Here is a 20,357-nt window from a genome sequence, read left to right as displayed (position 1 = left end):
CATGGTAAATGTTACTCAATTTCTTTTCTTGTTGTATATTGCTTAAAGTGGTAGTTCACCCAAAAAGGAAAAATCTCTCATTATATACTCACCCTCATGCTATCCCAGATGTGTATGACTTTCTTTCTTCTGCAGAACACAAATAAAGATTTTTAGAAGAATATTTCAGCTCTGTTGGTCCAAATAACACAAGTGAATGGAGACCAAATCTTTGAAGCTCCAAAAAGCACATAAAGGCAGCATAAAAGTAATCCATAAGACTCCAGAGATTTAATGCATATCTTCAGAAGCGATCCAATCGATTTCAGATGAGAACAGACTAAAATAAAACTCCTTTTTCACAATGAATGTTGACATCAACAGTCTCCTTGGCAATCATGATTTCAAGCTTGATTATGCTTCCTATATTTATAATTGTATTTTGGTCTGTTCTCACCAAAAATGATTGGATTGCTTCAGAAAACATGATTAAATCACTGGAGTCTTATGGATTACTTTTATGTGGCCTTTATGTGCTTTTTGGAGCTTTAAAATTCTGGTCACCATTCACTTACATTGAATGAACCTACAGAGCTGAAATATTCTTCTAAAAATCTTTGTGTTCTGCATAAGAAAGAAAGGCATACACACCTGGGATGGCATGAGAATTTTCACTTTTGGGTGAACTATCCCTTTAAGCAATTCATCCAAATCCCTCATTTGAATAATTTTTAAACAGCCCTCTCAGAGGCACATGTGTTCCTGAGGAGCATATTAATCTGGTAAATTTGGCACCTAGTCTACAACTGAACTGCATAAAATCTTAAAACATACACATTTGAACAGTGAGATTACAAGTTTGATTGTAAACAATTTTTTAAAGTTGAAAAATGCACACTGTCATGTTTGAGTTGTCACAAATGTTGCAGCCTAGTCCTCCACAGCAGTCCACAGCGATCCACTGTTACAACACAGTATTGCACATGTAAGCAAGAGTCATGTGGGCTAGTGTTTCATAGGCTTACAGCTCCTCTCTAAACTTGTGCATGCACAAATACATACTAGCCTCAGTGTTAAGATTTCAGCTCTTTGAAAGATGGCCAGAGTTAAATGTGTAATTTAGGGGGGAAGTAAAAGTTAGCCTTAGCATTCATGGAGAAGTGGTACTGAAGTAAATCCACTAATTGTTTAATTTGGAGAGCTGAGAGTGGAAAAAAGCTGGAATCTGTCTACCTTTGCTCGATATGTAAATGCACAATTAAAAGTCATATCTAAACTGAATTCTTTAGGAATCTTTTGAAACACATATAGCTTGGGCATAAATAATTTACTTCGGCCATGTGGTTCTTATTTATCTCTCTTCCTAACATTTTATTCAACCTAAATAATGGGAACCATTTAGTAAGCAGGGACTAAAACAAAATGTTTACATTTCGGTTCGTTCTGAGCAAAAACAGCATTTTTTTCATTCCGGTTCAGAAGTTCCGCAGCCTCCTTTCCAAAAGGTTACTGTTAGAACAAAATAAAAGAATGGTTAATAACTTTTTAAAATGACAGTACTGTGCGCTAATGGGTGGGTGAAATACCAATTGCAGTTTTGCCAGATCTCGCAAGAGAAACAAGCAACATGGTCTGGAAAAACAAGCCCAAAATAAGTAACTTGCCTCACCAAAATAAGCGAAAATAAGCAACACATTTTTTTCCGGTGTGGTGGATTTATCGGCGTAGAAATCCTAACAAGCACATAATTAACAGTTAAGTATAATTTTAATTACAGATCTGCTTCTGAGTCAAAACCTGGCAGCATAAATTCTGTATTAATGTATCATATCTAACAATAATTTAGTGAAGACTTGGAAACAACTGAGAAATGTTATTTTGACCTCTAATAATGTTTTCCTTTTATCTGGATTAGCTGTGCATGTATATGTAGTATGCAATTCATTCCTTATTCACTATTTAATCCTCTTTGGTTGCCTGACACATTTATGGGAAATGGATCTTAAGCTTGAATGTATCTTGAACTGTAAATAGTTTTTACAGTGCAGTTTAAGGTATAGTTGACCAAAAAATGAAAATTCTCTCATCATTTACTCTGTTGTTCCTTACAATGTAAGTGAATGGTGACCATAATATAATATAATATTTAAGTCCATTTTTACCATAAATTCTCCTCCCTGTCCAGTAGGTGGCAAAATGTGCAAAGAATGCGAATAACCAAAACAAAAGAAGAAACTGAAAGTGGGGACTGATCTTTATAAAAGGACTTGAATACTGATCTGTATCTCACCCACACTTATCATATCGCTTCTGTAAATATAGATTTAACAACTAAAGTCATATGGATTACTTTTACATTGCCTTTATATGCTTTTTGGACATCATTTTAGTACCCATTCACTTGCATTGTGAGGACCTACAAAGCTGAAATATTCTTCTAAAAATCTTCGTTTGTGTTCAGCAGTAGAAAGTCCTACACATCTGGCATGGTATAAGGGTGAGTAAATGATGAGAGAATTTGTATTTTTGGTTGAACTATCCCTTTAACCTTAGTGAAGTATCAGAAAATCCTATTTAAATATAGTTGTTCAATCTTTCTTGAATGTCCTAACACGTTACACCTCAAACGTATTAGCAGCACCACAAAAATTCCTATTTAGAATTCTGCTGGATTGTCAGATAAAACACTAAATAAAAATAATGACTGATTTGGGCAAATACTGTCAGCTTAGTGTCTTATAAAGGTGTACCTCACGTGTTGGAACACACTTTACCTTAACATGTTGATCACTATATTAAGTATAATTATAAGTACAATCACCTTAACTTAATATGACAACCTAATGACATGAACTTCTCGCTCCATAACTAACATTTGGCTCAACTTTTTGCGCCCACCTTGGCTAGCCAACTCAGTGTGTGCTTTATATTCATGAGAAGCACCGTTCCTGATTTCAACTGATGCAAATTATGGCTCTGTCAAAAACTCTTGATTATGGTGACTGCTTGAAACCTCTCAAGTAGCTTTAAACCATCTAACAACTGATGGCTTTGGACTCATGGTCCATAATAATAACCAGGAATGCAGCAGCATGTAAAGACAGGGGTCATTTCAAATGAGCCCTGATAGCATGTCCTGCAGCACCACTAAATATGTTTTAGAGAGACCATGCTAGGCTTCAGCGTAGGACAGGTGATACTGTTCCTCTCTTTTGTTACAGCGCTTGGCCACTATGGCCAGGTAGAGCACCAGGAGTATGAGCCAGTAACAGGCATAGAGGATGGTACCAGCGATGAGAAGGGCCTTCTCTGTCTCACTGAAGGGCTCCTGCACCTCACAGTAAATGGTGTAAACCACGCCACCGATCAGAATGGCTGCCCATACGGTCACAGGCACAGCTCCAATAAGATTCACTACTATCTTTTTCCTGCCTGATGTGCCCCAGCCTGCTTTGTTAATAGTCAACATTGCAAAGATCTTAGCTGGTAGCAGGCTGGACATGTACAGCAGAGAGTACAATGACATGAAGATCATGACAAGGCTGCCTCGTAGGAAGCACGCATAGGTGGCCTTCACCATGCCCACCAGCTGGACTGTTAGCAAGAAAAGTAAGATGTTCCACAGCCGACCTCGGTAAAACAGATGGATCACTGTAGCCACCAGAAAGAATGGGAAGAACCCAGTGACCACAGATTCATAGGTCATCCAGAGGCTGTGCTTGTGGAACCAAAGTGCGTTATAGAGCCACTCTCGAAAGTAAGACTTGCTCCAGCGGGTCTGTTGGTTAAGCCAGCGCAGGTATTGCGTGGGGGTCTCAGTCAGACATTGTGAACGTGCCGTGAACTTGGTTTTATAGCCAAAGCTTAGGACACGGTTGGTGAGGTGCCGGTCATCACCAAAGCTGCACTTGCTGCCTAGAAAAGTTTGGTGGTACCAGGGCTCCAGGAACTGCTGGAGGAGAGAGTTGCGGTACATTCCCAGTGGGCCACTGATGCATTGCACACATCCAAAGTAAGACTGGCAGGCCCGCTCCACGTTGAAAGCCATCCAATAACGGACGCTGCTCAGGAAGGAGATCCAGGAGTCGTACTTGTTTAGAATCTGAAACAGACAATGGAAAAGTACTCAAGGAACACAACATTAACAGCAAAGCTCCTCAGATGAGTTACAGTAGTTCTATGTCAAAAGTCATTCCGCACATTTATGACTAATAAGTCTTTGTCTGAGGCAAAATCTCACCTGAACATCTCCTCCCACTCCACCCACTTGCGGATCCTCCTCTAGAATTTTTAGCATCTCAATTGTGCATGCTGGATCCAGTACAGTGTCCGAATCACACACCTACAGACAAAAGAGATTTATAATTATCAGGGTTAAATTGGGCCGGTACGGTCGGGGAAACATAGGGGAGACTTTGACACAAAACCGGCACCTTCGATTCCAAAAAGAAAAAAAGAAAAAAATGCTTGTTTGTCAATTCATCCCATTTATTGTATTCTCTGTTGCGGTTTTTGTTTGATCCATTTTACACATTCCATCTTTAGCGTGCTTGCTAAAAAATATTTCAAGTGAATTATGCTTCGCTCTAGTCAGTTGCGGGCTTTTATAGGCAGCATACAGGTGAGCAGCACTCGCAGCACTCGCCCCCGCATATAGGCGCACGTTCCGCTTCTGTACCGCGCCGCGGTCCGATCGCTGTTTCAAAGAATGGCATCAAATGCTTACCCGTTTCTTCTTAGATACACTGGTGTGCAGTAAAGATTTTGCTTAGTTGTTAAAAATTTTTATACATGAAGGGAGTTTTAATCCGAAATTACTCACATCCAAACCAACAATAACACTGATCAATACAACATGCAACTTGACAGGGGCGGATTGGCGATCGGGAGAACCAGGACTTTTCCAGCTGGGCCGGCCGTGAAATGGGGCCGAATGGGTGGCGATAAGCTGAAACGGGCCGCCGCGTTATGCCGAACGGGCCGCGACAGGCTGAAGAGGGCAACAAAACGGCGCCGCGATATGCCGAAGGGGGCCGCGATATGCAGACAAGGACAGCGACACCCCCCCCCCCAAACAACATTTGGGTTGGTTTCTATGTAAAATCCAGGGCAGAATTTCTCTTCCCAGTTCCCCTTGCAACTTGATCAAAAGACCACTCGACCAACACACTGTAAAAGATTTCACTGTTATTTGTATTATATTTATGTGTTCTCCATTTTTGTTGATTCAGCATTTGTGTGTGTGTGTGTGTTTTTCTTTTGGAAAAAAAATGTAGCAAATGTACAGTGGGATTCACTAGTGAAAATGCTTCTTCAGGCCACAGTTAAGAATTTTAAACTCTTTTATAATTGAACGCAAAGGTTTTCATTACAATATGAGTAAAAGGATGAAGGTTGACATCATGCAAGAAGCAGACGTGTGAACGACGAGCTCTGCTAAAATTGTTATTATTCTCATGTTATAATTTGGTGAAATTCGATACACCCAGCTACACATTTGCTCTTTGAGGTAAAACATGGCAAAGAAGTCAAAATCATCGGGCTCTGGAGACATTAAAAGACACTTACGTGTTCAGGATGAAAGCCCCGACAGACCTACAGACCAGGGACTCGATGATGTTGACGAAGGTTCTTGCTGACTTGGAGGATCTCGCTGTAATACGTCGATCGATTACGGTGATGGAAATAAAATTCTCTGAGTTAGTTACAAGAGTGTCGGATGCTGAGAAACGAATCGATTATTTGGAGTCTTCGGAGAGGGAATTAACCGCTAATTCTTTTTGTGTTGGCTCCGCCTAGCGGCTGGAACTTGTGCCGTTTACGGGACACTGGAATGATTACGTCATCCGCTGAACTCATAACAGTTGGTTCACTGAACATTTGTTTGTCTATCTGTGAAACTGAACGGTTTTATATCAGCTGAAATTTGTTTTGTGGAGGATCACACCTTTAAAACAATTCTGTGAATTAATCTACATGTTCTGTGTTCATTCTTCCTTTTGGCTGAGGGTTATTTTACAAAGTATTTTCTGTTATGTAATTTTGCTTCACAAATTTGTGAGGCAAAATTTAGCAATCCAATGGCAAAGTTGTCATGGGGGCTCTTGGGTGTTCATGGACCTTTTGAATTGAAAGGGATTGTCGCCGGTTGGCGCTTTCGTGCACAGGATTAATGCGTACATTTTTCTTTTTTCTGTTTGTTTTGTTCGGGGGGAAGTTTGGGGTTTGATTGTTTCACTAATGGGGAATGTGGTCTGTATAATTTTGTTTTTGACACACAGTTTATTTATTTTTATTATATCAATATGTAAAATGTTAATATGAGTGTACTATCTCTCTCCACATGGAATGTGAATGGGTTGGGGCACCACATAAAAAGAAGGAAGGTTATTACTTTTCTTAAACGTAAGAAATATGATATAGTGTTTCTTCAAGAAACGCATCTTTCCCCGCAGGAAGCTGAAAAATTTGGGAAGATATGGGTGGACACGTTTTTTTTAGTGCTAGCTCAAGTAAGAGCAAGGGAGTCATTATATTGGTAAATAAACATCAACAATTCAAATGTCTCAAACAGACTAAAGATAAATTAGGAAGAGTCATTATTGTGTTAGCTGAAATTCAAGGGCAAAGGTTGATTTTTGGCTAATATTTACGCACCTAACACTGATGATCAGGGCTTTTTTATAGATCTTGAAGGGATGTTGCAAGCCGCTGGCACCCCTCATGATATAATATTGGGAAGAGACTTTAATCTTTTGATGGACTCTGTCCTTGATCACAGTAAAGCAAAAGTGTGTAAACCCCCTAGAGCAACATTGACGCTTCACAAGATGTGTAAAAATCTTGGTCTTACGGATATTTGGAGACTTTTGAACCCATCTGGTAGAGACTATACATTTTTTTCATCAGTCCATAAGATTTATTCTAGAATAGATTTTTTTTTTTTTTTTTTTATATCCAAATCCCTCATTTCATCTGTTGTTGATTGCTCAATTGGAGATCATGCCCTGGTGAGTTTAGAGGTGTTGCCATATACAGAGAAAAATAAATCACATAGATGGCACCTTAATGTGTCCCTTTTGCAAAATCCTGATTTCCAACAAATGTTAAAGACTGAAATCAATGTTTATATGGAGACCAACTGGTCCTCAGTATCCTCTGTGGGCATGGCTTGGGAGGCACTTAAGGTGGTTCTAGGGGTCGGATCATACAGTATGCCTCATTCACCAAAAAATCCAAAGCACGAGAACTCGTGGAGTTGGAAGAGAATATTAAAAGTGCAGAGGCTGAGCTGAAGCACCGTGTGTCAGCTGATGGCCTCGGAGAATTGACCCAATTGAAATATACAGGTGCATCTCAATAAATTAGAATGTCATGGAAAAGTTAATTTATTTCAGTAATTCAACTCAAATTGTGAAACTCGTGTATTAAATAAATTAAATGCACACAGACTGAAGTAGTTTAAGTCTTTGGTTCTTTTAATTGTGATGATTTTGGCTCACATTTAACAAAAACCCACCAATTCACTATCTCAAAAAATTAGAATACATCATAAGACCAATAGAAAAAAATATTTTTAGTGAATTGTTGGCCTTCTGGAAAGTATGTTCATTTACTGTATATGTACTCAATACTTGGTAGGGGCTCCTTTTGCTTTAATTACTGCCTCAATTTGGCGTGGCATGGAGGTGATCAGTTTGTGGCACTGCTGAGGTGGTATGGAAGCCCAGGTTTCTTTGACAGTGGCCTTCCGCTCATCTGCATTTTTTGGTCTCTTGTTTCTCATTTTCCTCTTGACAATACCCCATAGATTCTCTATGGGGTTCAGGTCTGGTGAGTTTGCTGGCCAGTCAAGCACACCAACACCATGGTCATTTAACCAACTTTTGGTGCTTTTGGCAGTGTGGGCAGGTGCCAAATCCTGCTGGAAAATGAAATCAGCATCTTTAAAAAGCTGGTCAGCAGAAGGAAGCATGAAGTGCTCCAAAATTAATTGGTAAATGGGTGCAGTGACTTTGGTTTTCAAAAAACACAATGGACCAACACCAGCAGATGACATTGCACCCCAAATCATCACAGACTGTGGAAACTTAACACTGGACTTCAAGCAACTAGGGCTATGAGCTTCTCCACCCTTCCTCCAGACTCTAGGACCTTGGTTTCCAAATGAAATACAAAACTTGCTCTCATCTGAAAAGAGGACTTTGAACCACTGGGCAACAGTCCAGTTCTTCTTCTCCTTAGCCCAGGTAAGACGCCTCTGACATTGTCTGTGGTTCAGGAGTGGCTTAACAAGAGGAATACGACAACTGTAGCCAAATTCCTTGACACGTCTGTGTGTGGTCTTGATGCCTTGACCCCAGCCTCAGTCCATTCCTTGTGAAGTTCACCCAAATTCTTGAATCGATTTTGCTTGACAATCCTCATAAGGCTGCGGTTCTCTCGGTTGGTTGTGCATCTTTTTCTTCCACACTTTTTCCTTCCACTCAACTTTCTGTTAACATGCTTGGATACAGCACTCTGTGAACAGCCAGCTTCTTTGGCAATGAATGTTTGTGGCTTACATGATTGTCTTCTGGACAACTGTCAGATCAGCAGTCTTCCCCATGATTGTGTAGCCTAGTGAACCAAACTGAGAGACCATTTTGAAGGCTCAGGAAACCTTTGCAGGTGTTTTGAGTTGATTAGCTGATTGGCATGTCACCATATTCTAATTTTTTGAGATAGTGAATTGGTGGGTTTTTGTTAAATGTGAGCCAAAATCATCACAATTAAAAGAACCAAAGACTTAAACTACTTCAGTCTGTGTGCACTGAATTTATTTAATACACGAGTTTCACAATTTGAGTTGAATTACTGAAATAAATGAACTTTTCCACGACATTCTAATTTATTGAGATGCACCTGTAGATATAATACTATTTTGTCACGGAAAGTGGAGTCTTGGTTATTCAGGGCAAGACAGTCATACTTTGAGTCGGGTGACAAAGCAGGGAAGCTTTTGGCTAGATATATTAAGCAGAGAGAGTCTCTTTCTACCATTGCCTCAGTGAAATCTGCTGGTGGTGACATTTTTACCTCAGCTATTGATATTAATAATGCCTTTAAAGAGTTCTATATTGATCTTTATAGTTCCACGTCTTCGTCTACTGATGAAGATATTAGAAACTTTGTGGAACCATTAGATCTTCCTAAACTGACGATTGAGCAAAAAAACTCTCTTGATTATGAGATAACCTTTGGAGGAGCTTGACGAGGTAATTAAGTCCCTACCTACTGGCAAGGTTCTGGGGCCAGATGGTTTTGTCACTGAATTTTTTAGATCCTATGCTACAGAACTGGCTCCATTTTTGTTAGAAGTTTATATTGAATCATTAAAGAATGGAAAGCTTCCTCCAACCATGACACAAGCCCGGATCAGTCTGATTCTTAAAAAGGACAAAGATCCAAGCGAGTGTAAAAGTTACCGTCCAATCTCCCTGATCCAAATAGATGTAAAAATATTGTCAAAAATGTTGGCTAACCGATTAAGTAAGGTTATGACATCTCTTATACATATAGATCAGGTGGGATTTATTTGGGGCCGTAGCTCTTCTGATAACATCAGGCGTCTCATCAATATTATGTGGTCAGTGGCAAATGATCAGACTCCGGTCGCTGTCATCTCACTTGATGCCGAAAAAGCGTTTGATATGGTAGAATGGGATTATCTTTTTAAGATTTTGGAAATGTATGGGTTCGGGAGTACATTTATTGGTTGGATTAAGTTACTTATAAACACCCTGTAGCAGCAGTACAAGCAAATGGATTAATTTCAGATTATTTTACTCTGGATAGGGGCACTTGGCAGGGCTGCCCTCTTTCCCCATTATTGTTCTGTCTTGCCCTGGAACCATTAGCAGCTGCGATAAGAAAGGAAGATGATTTTCCAGGGTTGATGGCGGGAGGCGTGGTGCATAAGCTTTTGCTTTACGCAGATGATATTTTATTATTTGTCTCTGAACCTACTAGATCTATGCCTTGCCTCCACAGAATTATTAATTCCTTTTCCAAGTTCTCAGGATACAAAGTTAATTGGTCTAAATCCGAAGCTTTGGCTCTGACAGCGTACTGCCCAGTAACGGCTTTTCAGCCGGGTGCCTTCCAATGGCCCAAACAGGGCATTAAGTATTTGGGGATTTTATTCCCAGCAAATTTGTCTGATTTAGTTAGTGTCAATTTTGACCCTTTAATAAAAAGTTTTTCGAGCAAAAAAAAAAAAAACAATATGAGTAAAAGTTAGTTGTGTAGAAGGTGTTTGTTCCCCCGTTAAGAACCATGTGCATTTGCTTTTAAATTGTAACATAATTAGATTTAAGTTTAGCATGTTCAACTATTTTGGTAAAGGGGCCACATCAGGCTTTAAGTAGTGCATAGGGGGCCACATTGTATTCCTTTTGAGATACAGTGTTCCGCACTGATTTGGTTTTTGTATCTTTTAAGCCCAGAAATAGTTGTGTACTAAATTTTCTGAAGTGTAAATGTGACTAAAGGGACTATTCTGCAATTGCCTAAAGTATTGCATTGCTCTACAAATTTAGATACTTTTCTATCAGGCATTAAAAAACTGAATAAAGGCTGAGCTTATTATAAATTATATATTTTACCATCTCTACTTCCCTGTTAATGTATTATTCAGTTTAACACTTTCTACATCAGGGGTCTGTTAAAAAAAAAAAAAAAAAAACATTATAGACCTTTTAATGTTTGTTGCAAAGCAGGCTAGATTACTTATTTTATTCTCAAAACATTACCCGTTTACATGCTAAAAGGGTCATGATATGGGTCTCGTCAATGGTTTGACTTTCCATTCAGCACACAACTGAATAAAACAGGCTGCATGACTATGATTAATGATGACTGCAAGAGTTAGATTAACATACAGGTGTGAGGGGACTTCAACATTTCTAAACTGCACACATAAAAAATACATATTCGTCTCTCGCTTGCTTTTGCTCACGTCAATGATGCCGAGATCTACTTTTATATTTAATTTCATCACTGAGAAGGTTTACCTGCAAACTTAGTAGCACCAAACATCACAAGTAGCCTCAAAAATGGACACAGAGTGGCTGTATATCACTTTTCCTTGAGCAGAATATTGCATTAGAGATCGCTAAGTTTGTTCAAAGGGGAAAGCGAGAGCTAGAAAGAGCGCATTCCCATGGATGGTTGCCAGACTGCATAAAATATGTATAACATTGTGTGGAATATTTTCAATTCGCTAAAGTATAAATCTCAAATTGGGGGTGTTGCGTCTCTTATCTGGCAACCCTGAGCATGTTAAATGCTTGTGGAGGCGCGTTAGGTCCCAATGCAAGATAACTGAAATATCCAATGAAAACAAAAAACACTTTAAGGATAAATGAGCCACGGGCCACATTTAACCATGTGGAGGGCCGGATCCGGCCCGCAGACAGTAAGTTGCCCAGGTCTGTTCTATAAGATGACCAACCCCCAACCTGGGGCAAGTAGGAGGTAACTTGTCCCAGCTTTCATCTGATTTGTATAAAATGTATAAAATACATTTGATGGCATTTTTTTTTTTTTTTTTTTTTTTACATCTAAAGTAAAACACAAAACCAAATATTCCATATAATTATCTATTTTCACAATTAAGTTGAATAATAACATGCATAAATATTGACACACAAATCTTTAGCCCAATAAAATGTATTAATCTGAAAGAAAAAAAACATCAATGAATTACATACCATACAGACATATTAATAAATCCATATTTATATACCCATGTATTTTACTAAAACACTTATAATTTTTTTTTATGTGGGGTTGCGACATCGCCCAACTTCAGGGATCTCCCACTTCCCAATTTAACCCCTGATTATTAACATTAAAGGAGAAATGTATCTTTTGCAAGTTTGATGCTAGGGATGTCATAAAATATCGATTATTGATCGGTACGATATTTTATCTATACAGTTTGAGGCACCGATACATTAACATCAGCCGACATTTAAATTAGAAGCTTAATTTGTGTGCTTTCAATCCACTGCCAGTTGCATTCCATTCAATGTAGTCTGACGTAATTGCTTTGGGAGATCACAAAGGGGGCAACATATCACACAGAAATTTCGAGCTGAGTAACCGTGCTGTCACGAGGACCTACTAAGTAGTGGGAACTGGGCATTCCAAATTGGGAGAAAAGGGGATAAAAAAAAAGTGACTTGATGAGTTTGCAGGTTAGTGTATGAAACTGGTGTAACTGTGCAAACTAAACGATTAGAAATAGCGACATTTATTATGAGATTTCCCTGTATGTAGCCTTGAATAGTTCTTTCATTCAAGCTGCCAAACCACAAAACAACATATTTGTTACTGAAAATACATTGTGTAGGCCCTATGAAAGATACTTAGAACAATAGATCATCTAGTAATGACAAGAGTAAATAATCTTTGTCCTCTGATAATGATTTAGGTTAAACATAATGGAAAACTATGCGAGTTGAGCTCCGTGGCGCTGCAGTATTTTTAACAGCCTCCGGAGCCTGCGAGCCTGCAGTTTGTGTAAACCTTCATAATAAATAATTATTTCTAAATTTTAAAACGTGCCATGTCATCCATCAGACAAGTCCGGTGTGCGACCCACTTTAATTTACCCTGCCGCTCACACTTTACCAAAGTTGTGTTGAGAAATATGTTTGAAAAGACAAAGACTATTGTTGAACGAGCAGCCCTATTTAAATCTGAAAAAATATATAAATGTATATCAATTATCATCTGAAAAATCTTCTGATTATCCATGCGTGAAAATGGCATCGATCCCAAGCCTAGTTGATGCTGATGTAGACTGTCTGAACAATAACTGACTGTTACAAAAAACTAGAGGCACAGATGTTTCAAGGTCATCTTAGTTTCTGCAGATATCAGTCATATCCTGAGCAAAAGAAATGAAAGGCTGCTGACAGCACACAGGTGTGTCAGGACTATAGGTGACGGAAAAGTGACCTTTGACCTCACTGCTGCACAGATTTGGATTATGATTACATTTTATTTTATATTCAGGATGAATCTAGGTCTGTTTAAAGAAATATTTCACTCCAAAATGAAAATTCTGTTATTATTTACTCACAAAAATGTTTCTCCAAACATGTATTACTTTCTTCTGTTATACACAGATTGATGGGTGTAATCCCATCACAAAGTAATTTGTTACTGTAATCTAATTTCTTTTTAGTCGAAAGTAGTGTAATGCATTACATTTTGAATTCTTGTAATCAGATTACAGTGACTGACTTTCAATTAATTACTTCTAAGTATATTATAGTGTTATGGTTATTTCTAATATATTATTTATGTCGAAAACGCAAAAGAATTATGTCCCTGTAACGAGTCATTGTGAAGGAGAAATGTGATCATATTGCTTTAGAAGACTTGGAATATGCTGCAAAAGAAAGGAAGTAATACGGGTTTGAAACAATATTATAATAATGACAGAACTGTCTTTTTTGGGTGAACTATTCATTTTGAGTGAACTATTCCAGTGGTGTCTGCAGACTCACCTGTATGTAATCCACAGTATTTCCCAGTGCTTTGAAGGCTGTGTACATCACCTCTCTTTTGCCTCCCCACTCCTGCATAATACAGGAATACCGGCAGCTCCGCACCACCTTGGCCACCTGTGCAGCCTCCTCTGCATGCAGTGAGCCCTTTCCTCCTCCTCCATCTCCGTCGCTATGGTAGTTCCCCTTCCACACCACACAACCTGTCTGCTCCGCTCCCCCCAACACTTCCTGGAAGATATCCATCATGTAGGCATCTTCCTGCTGGTTCCCATCCACCACCAGCACCACTTTAAGGCCGGGAAAGGAAATGCGCCGTACGCTCCGCAGACATTTGCGGAGGTAGTCCGGATCCTCCTGGTAGGCTGCGATGCAGAGGGCCACGGTGCACCACAAGTGCTGGGGTCTGGAGGGTCCCCGCATCTGCCTGTGCTCCAGGAAGGCAAAGAGGCTCTGCAGCAGGAGGTGGAGTGATAGAAAGGCTCCGTACAGGCCAAAAGAGAGGTGATGCTGCTCAGTGTGGATGAACTGGTAACCCGTTACATAGGCCAGCAGGATGGCAAAAAGCACCACTGCTGCAAACAAGGTGGTGGTGAAGATCCGCACCGCAGTGCCAAAACGAGAGGGCATCTAAAGAGAGAGAGAGAGAGAGAGAAATAGCAGTAATTACTAATATTACTGATAAGACAGATAAATAAGTCAGCTGTGGCAATGTTTGTGGAATGCTTGAGTTGTCATCATTTCTATTCATTTCTATTAATGTATTTGGAAGACTTTTTTTTTTTTTAATCCAAAATAACTTGGAGTGCATTCAAGGTATACATTTTTGGGCAGGATGTGTGTTCCTTGGGAAACTGACCCATGACTTTGGCATTCTAGTGCCATGCTCTACTAGTTCAACTCTTCCGTGTTGGTTCAAGCAAGTCTGTATCAGGCAGACCCTTGTCAATCATAACCCATGGCTGCCTCTACTGCTGGCATGTAAGAGACTGAGGGAAGAGTAAATAGTAAGACCTCATTATCTGTTCTCCCTTCTTAGCAGAGTATTTCCTCTTATTGCCCCTCCCACTAGCAGCTATTTATCTACAGTGGGACCATAATAGTTACTGTTACCTAAATATTAACTTAAAGGTATAGTTCACCCAAAAATTAAAATATCTCATCATTTACTCACCATCATGTCATCCCAGATGTGTATGACTTTCTTTCTTCTGCTGGACACAAAGATTTTTAGAAGAAGATCTCAGATTTGTAGGTCCATACAATGCAAGTGAATGGGTTCCAAAACTTTGAACCTCCAAAAAGCACATAAAGGCAGCATAAAAGTAATCCATATCCAGTGGTTAAACAGATCAATATTTAAGTCTGTTTTTACCATAAATTCTCCTCCCTGCCCAGAATGCAAATGACCGAGAAAAAAAAAAAAAAAGAAAAAACGAAGAAGGATGTGTAAGTGGAGATTGAAAGTAAAAAAAGGACTTAAATATTTATCTGTTTCTCACCAACACCTATCATGTTGCCTCTGAAGACATGGATTTAACCACTGGAGTCAAATTAATTACTTTTATTCTGCCTTTATGTCCTTTTGGAGCTTCACAATTTTGGTACCCATTCACTTGCATTGTATGGACCCACAGAGCTGAAATATTCTTCTAAAAATCTTCATTTGTGTTCTACAGAGTAGAAATCATGAGTAAATTGAGAGAATTAACATTTTTGGGTGAACTATCCCTTTGAATAGACCTTCCTATGCATGAGGGAACAAAAAGTGATCTACAGAATATTTCAGTATTAAGAGATTTATGTATTTATTTATTACCTAGTTTTAGGGTGAATCTCACAAAGACATTTCTTAGCTGCCACAAGTCAAAAGATCATACTAGTCTAAGACTCTTTCCTTTTACAAAAACATTTTATTTGTACAAAATATAATTTCTTATTTCTTTTTTCTTTTGATATTGGGTGAAATATGTCCGGTCATGTTCTTGACAGGTATGTAAGATTCCCCCATTAACAGGAGAGAAGATTTTAAAAAAAAATATATATATATATTTTTTTAACAATTGCATTCAAACTGGACACTACAAAATGTATTTCAAACCTTTGGCAACAACTGAGTTCTTGATAATATTAGATTATAACAAATGATACGTGACACTCCATATTCTTTTTCTTTTTCAGTCCCTCTCTCTTTCTGTCTAACTTTTTACTCTTTCTCTCTGGTTAATGACTTTAATTAAAGGCTTAGCCATGCTTGGCAGGTAATCAGAGGCAGCCAGACTGGGAAACAATTTCCCCCTTTCATTCATTCCATTGGCTCCCTGCTCCGCCTCTCATGGAAGAAAGAGTCGCTTCACTCAGTGGCCTTATATCATAACAGCCGCTGCAATGGAGAAGAGTGGCAGAAATAATGTTGACTTCTACTGAAGTGGTTGTTGATTTTTCTACCACAGTAACTGACTGTTAGTCTGTTTCCTACAGTTATTTACAGCTGCACCAGACAGGCATTTTTACGTCATTTAAACATAATTCCAAGAAACACATAAATATCCTTTTCATGTAAGCATTTTGACTTGAAAAAATCACCAATGTAACATACTGTAAGTACATAGTAAATGTGCACATCTCTAAATTCTATAATTGCAATAAATCCAAAAACATTTCAATATGACCTTGAGCAATATAAAGGATTTATCTTCCTCCCTTTCTTGTCTGGTCCTATACTTCTCCTGGGAACAACAAACTGACAATAGACCCTGAGGGAGAGATTGAGACAGCGGGCTGATACCGAGTGGTATGTTTGACCCTAATTAGAGGGACTCTTCCTCCAGAGGACTTGTTAGCTCAGAGGGACAGGGGTGAAGAGGGGCCCCGTGTCAAACTCAACAGGATGCCAACTATCACTTAGTCCCCAAACAATACAAATAAACCCACTGCAATATGTGTGATGAAAAGTAGAAAGGCATTCACAGAAAAAAATAAACGCCACCATCATTGATAACTTGCAAAGGAATGTGTCACCAAAAAAACAGTGGAGAATCAGAAAGTCCAAAAATGAAGCACCTCAACAGCACAATATCTCATATTTGGCCCTAAATAACACCAGAACAAACACAAAATTCCAATGGTTGTTGGGTTTTGTTGGATCAGTGTCTTAACCCTGTTGGTGTTTGTTGGGGCAGTGTGACAATGCCATTTTCTCATTTTCAGGGTTTGGAACATGGAAGTAAACTATAACAGAGTAAACTTCTATAGCAGTAAATGGGGAGACAAATGCTACACAGCAAATATTATTTTTGTGTCCCTTTTGGCTCCAACAGCAAAAGTAAAAACCCTATTACATTTCCATGAGAGCTGTGGATTTCGGCAGTCAGAAGAGAGAAAGATACCAATTTTACCATCACTCCCTATAATAATAAAGTTTTATTTTCATTCAATCAAAAATGGAAATATAAAAAGTTTGCTAGATTTACACTGCAAATTTTAGGCAGGGATTCATTATCACAGTAAAAATGGTCCATGACAGTAACATTTCCCAAAATTCTAAATGCAACAAGTAACTTTGTATGTTTGAAATAATGGTGTTTGTTGGGGCAGTGTTAAACAGCCTTATAACTTGTTTAACAAACCAGTGAACAACTTAATGACAGAAAAAGAGTCAACATTTCATCTTTCCAGGCATGAAAGAGGTCAAAGGTTAACCTTTACTCACTGTTGTCATGATGAGATGTCCACAGCCCAAATGGAGATCAGTCCATATATAGTCTCTCTCCAATGATCTCAGATCCTTAGTTATATGACAGCCCTTAAATAATTAAGTTATGACTATTAGGAGATCATTCTATTTCATCTGCTGTTTGAAATTTCTCCAGTCTGTTTTACTGGCTCATTTCAGTAATCCAGCTTTCCAAAGAAAATCCAAAGAAGATGCAGAAAGCTGTTCTCAGGTCTGATTATCATGTTAATGATGGTAGGGATGATCATGGCAGGTGGTTGCAGATGACAAAGAAGCAGACAGGATCCAGAGCTATGAAGTCACAGGTGTTGCGCATGTTGGTAGGAGGGTGACTACCAACCAGCCGAAGCTCCTTGCCCTGAGATAGTCTGTATTCTCAGATATGGAGCAGATAGAGTGAGAACTCTGGATGGAAGACACTCCACAAAAGGAGGAGGTGGGAGAGGAAGGAAGGGGGGGCTGGGAATCACCAGGAGAGGGAGGGAGCCAGGTAACAGGAAGTGCGATGAATGGCTGAAAAGCAGAGCATGGTGTGAATGGGTAAAATAAGAATGTGCCAATATTTGTCCAATAACAGACCAAAATGTAACTAATTTTTCACTGTACATCTTGCCATTGCAGTCTCTAGGCACGATCATGTTTTCCAGCTCGATTATACTTCCTAGTGCTTAACACTTGCGCAGAGCACTAGAAGGAGCTAGGAAGTGAAATCGAGCTTAAAATTATGATAAACAAAGAGACTGCTGTCAAGATGTACAGTGAAAGTCTGTTCTCACCCAAAACCGATTGGATCACTTCAGAAGACATTGATTAAACCACTAGAGTCTGATGGATTATGTTTATGCTGACTTTATCTCCTTTTTGGAGCTTCAAAGGCCTGATCACCATTCACTTGCTTTGTATGGATCTATAGAGCTGAGATATTCTTCTAAAAATCTTCGTTTGTGTTCTGCAGAAGAAAGAAAGTCATGTGGGCGAGTAAATGATGAGAGAGTTGTTATGCACTCTATTTCTTAATATTTTTATCATAATAAATCAACATATGAGAGCTTCATAAAAATGTAAGAAAAAAGACATTTGCCAAAGAAAAAAGTAATAAAGTACAAAAAGACATTTCTTATGGTGTCCCGTTAATGACACCACCCACCTCAGTGTTGTAAAGAGGAGGCGACTTATCAGCCATCACCACTGGGGGGCATTTACAGAGACTTGTGTCCATCTATCCAATAAAAATAAATAAATAAAATAAAAAAATTATATACAGTATTGCTTATGTTTTAATACAGAAATGTTTATATATTTTCAATTATCTAGCATTTAACAATAAAAAGTAAGATTTAACACAAAAATTAAGATGATATTATACTGAATAACAACAACAATAATAATATTATTAATCCTGTTGAAGAAACTCTAAATACTTGCAGTGCATCTGCAAATTAGCATGTCATATTTACCAAATCTTTTGTGAAGTCTTTCCAGCAGGCTTCAGCCTTGAACTGTTGTGAATCCTGATCACTTGGCTATTATTTTGGTCTCTGGCTATTTGTAAAACTCAGCAGTGCCTTTTGAAACTCTCACCAGACCCTTGTGTTGTCTACACATGATGACATGGAAATCTAAACATTCATTTTTCTCGGCTGTGCAACACGACTTCGAACCAATTTCTGAAGCTTTCCTGTCTCACTCTGTACTGTCTGCTGTTAGTAACTTAGCCTTAGGGCACTAACAAGGGTGCCAGGAAACAGAAGGCCCTATACCACTAGGGCTAAAAGTGTAATTACTAATAACACACACAGCACAATTTTAAAAATCACATAAATTCAGTATGCAGAGCTACTCCGAAGCATTTTTCTTAAGTTATTTAGTGCAGTGATCTTTTTTGACTGCCTTGTACAAACACAAGCTTACAGAAGGCTGTTTGAGTGAAAACACTCACCCTACCAAAAACTCCATGCTCTGACTCAATTTTGTGTGTGTTACAAACACATATAACCACATATTGAACATGTCACATAGCACTTGAGCTGCAAACTCCATATTTCATCTAATTACCATTCCTGCAATACACACAGACACAATATGAAAGTCTAGTTGAAATAAATGTTCCTTACCTTTCCAGCCCTGCAGCTGTGACTGTGGGCTCTCTCTCCTCTGGTGGAGTCTTGCCGAGCCGGTGTGTGTGTGTGTGTGTGTGCGTCTGTCTGCCAGGCGTCTGCTCCACACTCCTCTTCAGTACAGCAGAGTACAGCACTGTCCTTGTTCAGCCTTCTGCCCACACTACATCTTTATTCAAGCCACACTTAATTCAGGAGATCCCTTATTCAAAAATACAGCACCATCACCCTCGTACTCAACCGCCCACACCCCCGGCCCCAGTCCTGGGGCATGAAGGCCTCTGCTATCAGCTCTGAATTAAGTTCTCACCTGGCATTGCGTCCATACCCACTACAGGCAGTGCGAGACGGTTTGGGGTCTGCTAGTAGACCTCATCTCTCTAAGTGCTGTACTGCATTGGAAACTGCTCTCCTCTCTACATCTTTCTGCAGTGCAGCCTAAATCTCAGCACCCCACCTGCACTGTTGCCTCTTTCAAGGTCCCCTCTTGCCTTTCCCTCTGCTCTGCAGTGCAGCCGGCCCCCTACAAAACCCAGGACTGTTTGAGCAGGCACCCTCATCCCTTGGCTACACACACACACCCTCTCAATGCATCCTTTATTGGGTTATTTATTTATCTATCACCCCTCCCTGCACCCCTCCTGCTGGCAGCCTGCAGGTCTGGCGAATGAAGGAAGAGAAGGAAAGATAGATTGCAGCATGCTCTGATATAATCAATATACAGTTGTGCTCAAAAGTTTGCATACCCTAGCAGAAATTTTGACATTTTGGCATTGATTTTGAAAATATGACTGATCGTGCAAAAAAACTGTCTTTTATTTAAGGATAGTGATCATATGAAGCCATTTATTATCACATAGTTGTTTGGCTCCTTTTTAAATCATAATGATAACAGAAATCACCCAAATGGCCCTGATCAAAAGTTTACATGCCCTTGAATGTTTGGCCTTGTTACAAACACAC

The 20,357-nt window shown here is 39.2% G+C and overlaps 1 protein-coding gene across 1 annotated transcript; it reads right to left on the bottom strand.

The window, feature by feature from the left end:
- Nucleotides 1-566: 566 nt before the first annotated feature.
- LOC127456396 (hyaluronan synthase 3-like) lies at nucleotides 567-19,864 on the bottom strand. The gene is made up of 7 exons (XM_051724864.1): nucleotides 19,392-19,864; nucleotides 18,425-18,496; nucleotides 18,054-18,226; nucleotides 17,254-17,790; nucleotides 13,542-14,171; nucleotides 4,220-4,321; nucleotides 567-4,081 (listed from the first exon to the last, which is right to left on the bottom strand). Exons 4-7 carry the CDS (start codon nucleotides 17,260-17,262, stop codon nucleotides 3,152-3,154), a joined length of 1,671 nt encoding a protein of 556 aa, XP_051580824.1. The 5' UTR covers nucleotides 17,263-17,790; nucleotides 18,054-18,226; nucleotides 18,425-18,496; nucleotides 19,392-19,864; the 3' UTR covers nucleotides 567-3,151.
- Between the last annotated feature and the right edge of the window lie 493 nt (nucleotides 19,865-20,357).

This window comes from Myxocyprinus asiaticus, chromosome 18 (genome assembly GCF_019703515.2).
Source record: "Myxocyprinus asiaticus isolate MX2 ecotype Aquarium Trade chromosome 18, UBuf_Myxa_2, whole genome shotgun sequence".
Taxonomy (NCBI): domain Eukaryota; kingdom Metazoa; phylum Chordata; class Actinopteri; order Cypriniformes; family Catostomidae; genus Myxocyprinus; species Myxocyprinus asiaticus.
This window is presented reverse-complemented; position numbering and strand designations above follow the sequence as displayed.

Coding starts and splice junctions, on each gene's coding strand:
- LOC127456396 (XM_051724864.1), bottom strand. Junction 4,322..13,541: donor ATACTGTGGATTACATACAG/GTGAGTCTGCAG, acceptor TTTTGTCTGTAG/GTGTGTGATTCGGACACTGT. Junction 4,082..4,219: donor GAGTGGGAGGAGATGTTCAG/GTGAGATTTTGC, acceptor TGTCTGTTTCAG/ATTCTAAACAAGTACGACTC.